The following is an 8,298-nucleotide window of genomic DNA, read 5'->3' on the forward strand; positions in this document are numbered from 1 at the left end:
TTTCTGAGTTATGAAGACCCCTATTTATAGTTGTGGAAGGGAAGAGTTGTGATAAGAACAAACTCTTTCCGACCAATCAAATTCAAGTATGACATGGCCGCATTTGATTGGCCAGAACATGTCACTTGCACACGTGGCGCAATTTCATTGGCCTTTTAGTGTGACTTGGCATGCCTTGTCATTTTGACACGTGGCATGGTCCTATTGGCTCTTCCGTTTGACTTGGCGTGCCACGTCATTTGACACGTGGCACCAAACTGGGCCTCTAGGAAGATGACATCTTCGGCCTAATGAATTGGGCTCATCACTTTAGCCTAATTAAACGGGCTAGCCCAATGGATTATGACTTATTTATTTAATCCATATATATTGAACTTATATAATTAATTCAATTATATTAGCCCATATATTTATTTGGACCAATATATCTCGAATTTAAAATATAATCCAAATTATTTCATGGATTTAATTTTAATAAAATTTACATGCCTACAGTTATTTTTCTTATTGTTGTGGTGATACAAATTCTCCCATTTGCAGAACTTAATTAAAAGAGGAAGAAGAATAAGTTACATTGTCTTTTAAGAATAAAAGATTTAGATTATAGGCAGGGGCGGTTCTAGCGTGTAGTATACGGGTTCCGGGGAACCCAGTACCTTTTGCGTAGACCCTAGATTTTTGTTAAAAAATTTATTAAATATCTATTTGTGAACCCAGTTATTATTGTATATTAATTTGAAATTGCGATAGGAACCCATAAACTTAAAATCCTGGATCCGCCTCTGATTATAGGTTTAAAATCGGTGAGGCCAATCAAAACATAGGTTGGTGGGTTTTTTTAAAGTTTAGTAAGGATTTATATTTAGCCAATGGGACGGTGACACGTAGATATAATTAAATTTTCTTTTTTTCCAGATAAATCCGTTAGTAATAAGGGTATTATTGAGCCACTAAAATAATGATAGGGACATTTTTGGCTCAATAGATGGACGGGGGACAATTTTGTACCAAATCAAATAGTCTAGGAGCAGTTTTTGGCCTCTTTTCGAATAAAATATACTGATAAATTTAAAGGGTCATCGATCTATTCTCCCAAAAACTGTTAGTTTTCTCTATGTTGTTTTTGTTCATTTCCTTTTCTTTTTCCCTGCTTTTGTCTTTTCTTTTCTTCTCTATCTCTAAATAATTACAGTTTGATTTCCATTTTTAACAGCTTGCTCATGCTTTGCTGAAATGTGCCAACTCTAAATGAATACTACAATTGAAGTTCAAAGAGAATTCATGGCAGCCACAAACAATTATTTGCTTATTTTGTTATATTTTATTATTATCATATATGATTTCTTTGCACTAGATGCCCTATAAGTCAGGACACACAATACCAAATCAGAAGAAAATTAGAACATGAAACATTGACACAGGGAATCATACAATGGTCCATGTAAACTTTTCTCTCCAGGCTAGAAAATCTGATTTTTTTTTCTCTTTTAACTTTTTTCCATTACATTGGAGGATCAGGGAATGGGGACAGTGAAAATCGAACTCACACCTATTATATGCGAGGCTCTCACCACTATCATTAAACTGTAAGCCTTGCTGATAAAAGCTGAACTTCGACCTTGATTCCATACGTTGTCACGTTCACGTGTCACTAAATATTCTAGCCAATATAGGTACCATGAAACAACTAAATTCTCTAATCCCTTTCACCCATTTTCCAAAATTTTACTATAGAGAATAATAAATTAAAGAATGAGAATTAGCAAAGACAATCCTTTTTTGGTTGTCCCTATTTTGGTTCCACATTTCTTGAAATAGTATAACCACCACTGTAATCAAAAGCATGAGTATCATTTATTTCTTTTCTCTGTAGAGCATCCTTATTATAAGGATGTCGAGAAGCAGCTATTGCTGTCCCAAAATCCGTGATTGATGATGATGCAGACGTCGAATTTGTTTCCAAACCATCATTTTGTAGGATAGTTTCAAGCATTTTTACCACTTCACTCATCGTTGGACGATCAGCAGCAGACTCTTCAACACATTGCATTGCCAAATCCACGAACTTTGTAAACGCGATTAAATTTGGCGCGCCTCTAATGACCGGATCGATCATATCACTCAAGCCATAATGCTCGTCATCGTTCTTATTAATAGCTGCTCTCACCTCTCGAACGACATATTTTCCCTTCTCTATTGGTTGCTTTGCAGTTATCATTTCTAGCATTACAACTCCAAAGCTATACACATCACTTTTCTCGGTTAATTGTTGAGTCAAATAGTACTCAGGATCTAGATAACCCTGCATTAATTATGTAATCAGTTCTTAAACTCATACCAACTAATTTAAAAGATAAAATGTATCATGTGGACACACCGATAAGGAAACCAATGTATCATGTTTCACGTGCCAAAAGACCAAAAGAAGCATATATCCTTACTGAGAGGCAGAGGCGGACCTATGTGTTATAGTAAGGGGTCACCGGACCCGTAAGCTTCAACAGAAATCTGTATATGTATATACCTTGAAAATGGTTAATTTAAAGCACTTGACACCCTGAACATTAAAAGCCTTTAGGGGGCACTGATTGAGCAGAATATTGTGTCCCTGTCGTGTAAAAATTCTGGGTCCGCCTCTGCTCAGAGGAAGAAATAATAACGTCTAGGACAAGTCATTTAAAACTAGATATCTTGTTATTCCTACCGCCCCTCTTCTCTTTTACCTACGGTAGCTGGTGCAAATCATTTTCTGGATACATATATGAAGGATGAAAGGATTAAGAAGGTTGTGGTACTTACCAATGTGCCTTTAACTTGAGTGGAAACATGACCCTTTGAGCTATCTGACACAAGTTTGGACAAGCCAAAATCTGCGACTTTTGCTGTTAAATTCTGATCCAATAATATATTAGTCGATTTCACATCTCTGTGAATTATAGGAGGATTGGCAAGCTCATGCAGATAAGCTAATCCTCTGGCTGAACCAAGCGCAACACGAAGTCTCCTCTTCCAATCTAGATAAATGCCTGTTTTCCCTGTAGAACATAATAGAAATTAATTTCTACACGAGCCAAATGGAAAGGTAAGGGCAACCTGGTGCACTAAGCTCCCGCTATGCGCGGAGTCGGGGGAAGGGCCGGACCAGAAGGGTCTATGGTATGCAGCCTTACCCTACATTTATGCAAGAGGCTATTTCCACGGCCTGGTCACATGGCAGCAACTTACCAGTTATGCTAAATGGAAAGGTAATTATTCTTAAATTACTCCTTTTAAAGGCATTACCAAATGTTAGAACATATTTGAATCAAATAATACTTGGACTGGTTAATCTTTAATAGTATATAGGAGGATGTAGCATACCTGATAAATTTTCTCGGAGTGTACCATTTGAAATATACTCATAGACCAGTATTTGTTCGCCTTGCTCAAAACAGAATCCGACCAGACCAACCAGGTTTTTGTGATGAACCCGTGAAAGCAACTCAATTTCAGTCTTGAACTCGAGTCCACCCTGCATGGATCCATGTTGAGCTCTTTTGATAGCAATTACTTGCCCACTTGAGAGGATTCCTTTGTATACCTAGGAAACAGAATACAAGCGAATAAGAAAAGTAGCCGAGCAAGAGTTTATCCCTTTATAATGGATATACAGTGATTTTGATAGCAAACCTTCCCATAGCCACCGGAACCAATCTCATTTCTCGTTGAAAAGTTACTCGTGCATTTTTTGAGTTCGTCATAAGAAAACCATCTCGCTCCCTTTAGTTGTGGTGCACTTTCACTATCGTTGCCACTTGGAGCCCACGATCCTGGCCAAAAAAGATCAAAGTAATCTAACTTTTTAGATCAATCCTACGTACGTGCTGGACATATATAACTCAGCTCTTTTTTCAGTAGAAAATGATGTTACCAAATGGTTTACTCAATCCAATAGCTTTTTCAGCAAGTATCTTTTGCTTCATAGCATATATTGCAAGACCAACAAGCAAGAGGACCAGGACGGTACACCCAACAGCTATTCCAATAATTTGTCTCGAACTAATAGAAGTTTCTCCATGTTCGGCTGAAACAGTTAGAGTTCAAGTTAGTATTCTATTTCGTAAAGATACAGTTGTAAAAATCTCAGTAATTAATTATACCTTGGAAAGTGTAAGGAGATGCTATAAAATAGTAAGGTCCAAATTCTGGAGGCGGCTTATAAGTCTGGTTACTCAAGGCAAATCCAATCCTCTCAATCTCTGACCGATTAAAATACTTTCCTGTTGGTGGAAATAATCCTAACTGCACCTGAAGATAATCATCGATGTTGAAGAAAGGGTTCTGTAGAGAAACTGAACCGGGCGTGAGATCTAACTTCACCCACAAGCTCATTTCAAGCGAATGGAACGTATTAGCATTGGACAACTCCCTAAAAGAAGGCCCTCTAAAGTAGAATGTTCCCTCGTACGGATAAGCACAATCACAACTTTGCGGGCTAACTTTTTCATCAGCAGGACATGATTTGCTTCCACAATTAGCTAGGCTAGTAGAATAAGGTTTCGCGGATTGCTGCTGAAGTTGGCAGTAATTCGTGTTTCCAAGGGCCGTGTCGCAGACAGGGTTTCCAATCAGTCTGAGTACAACCACAATGTAATCAGAGAAAGAAAAAATAACATATATAACAGGCAAAAAAGGAGTCATGAGCCATCTTACATCAACGTGTTTTTGTATCCAGAGCCAAGCGTTATTGAGGAAATCGCGTTGTTCTGTAAATCAACAAGTGTGAGTTGCCTGCCGACTATGCCACCCATGTTCAATGTGTCATTAAAAGCATTGTTCCTCAGTTTCCTGCAAAAGTTATTTAAGATCATCAAAACTCTTCGCTGTGGGTAGTAGACGTGTAATATTTAGTTAGGATGATGAAACTCACACTTGTTGTAATTGGGGTAAAGTGAAAAGCTTCTGGGGCACTGATCCCTGGAGTGAGCCATATTCAATGACTCTGAGCAGCACACCAGTCGTCGTCCCAACTTAGATTTGTCATAGTTTGTGGAAATTCATAGTTGAAATTCATAACTGATTAATACTCACAGAGTGGTGAGAGACTGTAAAGTCGAGAACCATATTGGTGCCTCCGATTGATGGAAGGAATTGTTGCTCAAGTCCCTGGAAAAGAAAGAATATGATTTAGCATTTTATCATAGAGAAAAAACTTGATAAATCAGGATTCTGGATATTCTCATGAACTAGCCTTACAGATAATTAAGGGAGTTCATTCCACTTAAATCTGGTAGTCGGCCCGACAGTTCATTGTGTGCTAAATTCCTACAAGCAGAACAATAAGAGCACAAAGAACCAATTCAGTCTACCAATTATTCATTTCAAGCAGACAATTGAATGAGCGACTATGGGGAAAAGTATACTTACAACTCTACGACGCTTGTGAGATTGTTCAGGTTTGATGGGACACTACCATTTAAGGCATTTCTATCAAGCCGACTGTATATATGAAGTCACATGAATACCAACTAAAGATAAAACAGTACTAGCATATAATCCAAAATATAAAAGGTGAAGTAATATGAAAGGTACGCTAATGAAAGATGGTCGATTCTACTCACAGAACCTCAAGTGTCTGAACAAGTCCTAATGTTAATGGAATGCTCCCGCTAAATTGATTTCCATCAAATAATCTGCCATTTTAGAAATGCAACGAATGAGAAGGCAAGGGAGAATAACGCAAATAGTTCGTTAGTTTCTTGGCTTACGCATGTATTAGCACCATGTCACCGCTAAAAAGAATGTCCGGAATGGAGCCTGAAAGTTGGTTTTTGTTAAAATGGCTGCAATAACATAGAAGTTAGACCATAAAAGATATATATCCTATCTCAAGAATGGCACGTAATTTGGATAAATAAAGTTTACTCACAAGTGCTTTGCCTTTTTTAAAAGGTCCAACCCCGGACTTGAGGAGGTTGAAACAGGAATTGGTCCTGTTAACTGATTATCTGCTAGATCAAGCCAGTAGAGTTTTGCCAGATTGCCAAGAGTTCGTGGTATATCGCCAGTGAAATTATTTGAGTTAAGTGCCCTGTCAAAGAAATTGACATGGAACTAAATGAACTGATGATACACCTACAACAAACATAAGTTATATGCTGAGAAATTCTTACAAGAAAGATAACTCAGAAAGCTTTCCCAATTCCCTTGGTATACTGCCGCTGAAGCTACAACCAGCGAGGATTCTGAAACGTAAATAGAGACGCTTAGGTAAACGTATGTAATGTATGTTTCGGGGGAAGACCATCACGTTTAATGAAAAAACAACTATGTCTCAACGCCAAGCAAGTTAAATCGGCTATATGAAAATAAAAATGAAAAAAGCATCAACTTTTAATAGTCTTACAATATGTTAAGTTTCTGCAGATCTCCTATCCGCGGAGAGAGGGAACCTGTAAGTCCTCGATTGAATGACAAGTCTCTGGAAATGCAAGTTTAGAAACTGAATTCAACATATTATGACGACAAATACAAGCTATAGACCTCTGCTAATATTCAACAGAAGTTTATTGGATTTAAAAACACCAACTCACAAGGAAATTAATTCAGTGAGCCCTCCAATGTCACCACTTAATTTTCCTCTCAGTCCCATCGTCGATAATCCCCTGAAGAAATAAGAAATACCATCAACGATTAAGAAGTGCTTCGCTGGTGAAGTATAAGAAATTTTACTTTTTCGTATAACATTTCGTATTGCTTATATAACATTTGGTTTTCAATGTAAAATCTTGTATAACTAATATAATTTCCGTATAACTAATACAGTTTCTTTTTGGTAGTAAACTCTGCACAAGTTATGCAGAGTTATATATTGGAAACTAGACTTTGTATAACTTATAAGGGATAGAGCGCATGAATTAGCAATATGTGGATAAGAGTATCTAAAGAAAGAAATGCCCTTAAATTAGGCAATCCTGCATAACAATTCATGCATTATTATTCACCTTAGAACAATCACCACATTGTCATTAGTCTCTGAGACTTTTAATTCCTATATTATAATTTCGACATAACTAGAACGTAAACCAAACGGCCACTGAATCTTGGAGGATAAAAGACAAGAGCACACTCACAATGCAGTTACCCTTGAGTTGTTGCAGGTTACACCTTCCCAGGATGTTCCGCAGGGATCATCGCTCTTTTGCCAACTAGGTGGTGTATTTTCCCACTGGTCTTTCAGAGATCGAAGTATTGCAACTGCACTCAACCAAATGAATAATTCATGTTACTGCAGAGGCGGATGCCTCGTTTTTTCATGAGTTCAACTGAACTAGTATTTCAACACGAAACATGAATATATAAGTAAAGAAAAAAAATACAATTTTAACATTTTTGAACTCATAATTTCAAAAAAAGAAAAAGAAAAAAGGTGTTCAGGTAAAGAATCTCATAAGTTAAATCCATCAAATTTAAATCTTGTACTTTGTATGTTAGCATTATATTTTTTAAAGTAGTACGACGAAAACTTGCTGTTACAACATTGTTTATATATCTTCATGAACTTGTATGCAACTTATAGTTTGTTTATCATTTTCATTTTCGAGATGACGCGTAAAGTATATAGCTGAAGCTTGAAATGACAGGTAGGAAGGGTAGCCTCGGCGTAACTGGTAAAGTTGCTGCCATTTGACCCGTAGGTGACGAGTTCAAGTCGTGGAAACAGAAATGCACGGTAAGGCTGCATACAATAGAGCTTTGTGGTCCGGCCCTTCCCGGACGCGTAGTGCACCGAGCTACCATTTTCTATTGAAATGACAGGTAGAACTGTATGAAATATTCTGATTTACAGAACAGTCCCTTAACACCATGACGAAAAAAACAAGAATACTGTTACAAAAAAAAGAGTCCTTTTTCTAGGTTTTGTTAAACATACCAAAACTTGCTTAGTTAAATAAATGCCTAGGCGCATTAACTCAAATACACAGTTAAATTTTGAATGAGAAAAGCTGAAGTTGTTACCATCTCTGGGGTCTGTGACAGTGTATATTAAATGGAATCCAGAAGAGAGGATGATATAGCAGAGTAACAGCCCGGCGGCTGCCATGGTTTCAAAAATGCTTCAGATAAAAAATTGCTGGTTTAATTTTGATAGATTTGATCACTTATAGGTGCTGAGGCCAAAATTACAAAGCAAAGTTGGAGGGGTTTGTGTGTGTGTGTGTGTGTGTGGGGGGTTTGGGGGGGGGTTACGTTGGGTAGGTAGTACTACGTAGGTACTAGTAGTGGTTACTTTTTAAGTAGTTATTTTAACTTATTACG

The 8,298-nt window shown here is 37.4% G+C and overlaps 1 protein-coding gene across 1 annotated transcript; it reads right to left on the bottom strand.

Moving 5' to 3' along the window:
* Nucleotides 1,387–8,198, bottom strand: LOC109233318 (probable leucine-rich repeat receptor-like protein kinase At5g49770). Its single transcript, XM_019399157.1, has 19 exons — nt 7,999–8,198; nt 7,113–7,236; nt 6,573–6,644; nt 6,386–6,460; nt 6,153–6,224; nt 5,909–6,070; nt 5,748–5,822; nt 5,601–5,672; nt 5,407–5,478; nt 5,236–5,304; nt 5,071–5,145; nt 4,910–4,981; nt 4,693–4,827; nt 4,140–4,612; nt 3,911–4,063; nt 3,670–3,809; nt 3,361–3,580; nt 2,800–3,035; nt 1,387–2,302 (listed from the first exon to the last, which is right to left on the bottom strand). Exons 1-19 carry the CDS (start codon nt 8,081–8,083, stop codon nt 1,790–1,792), a joined length of 2,895 nt encoding a protein of 964 aa, XP_019254702.1. The 5' UTR covers nt 8,084–8,198; the 3' UTR covers nt 1,387–1,789.

Source organism: Nicotiana attenuata, chromosome 10 (genome assembly GCF_001879085.1).
Source record: "Nicotiana attenuata strain UT chromosome 10, NIATTr2, whole genome shotgun sequence".
In the NCBI taxonomy this organism is placed as follows: domain Eukaryota; kingdom Viridiplantae; phylum Streptophyta; class Magnoliopsida; order Solanales; family Solanaceae; genus Nicotiana; species Nicotiana attenuata.

What these genes read in the sequence shown, in the direction of transcription:
- LOC109233318 (XM_019399157.1), bottom strand. Translation starts at nt 8,083, where the DNA reads ATGGCAGCCGCCGGGCTGTTACTCTGCTATATCATCCTCTCTTCTGGA. An exon ending in AACTCAAGGGTAACTGCATT is followed by an intron (nt 6,645 to 7,112) that starts GTGAGTGTGCTC and finishes TTATTTCTTCAG; the next exon opens with GGGATTATCGACGATGGGAC. An exon ending in ACTCCGAGAAAATTTATCAG is followed by an intron (nt 3,036 to 3,360) that starts GTATGCTACATC and finishes TATGTTCTACAG; the next exon opens with GGAAAACAGGCATTTATCTA.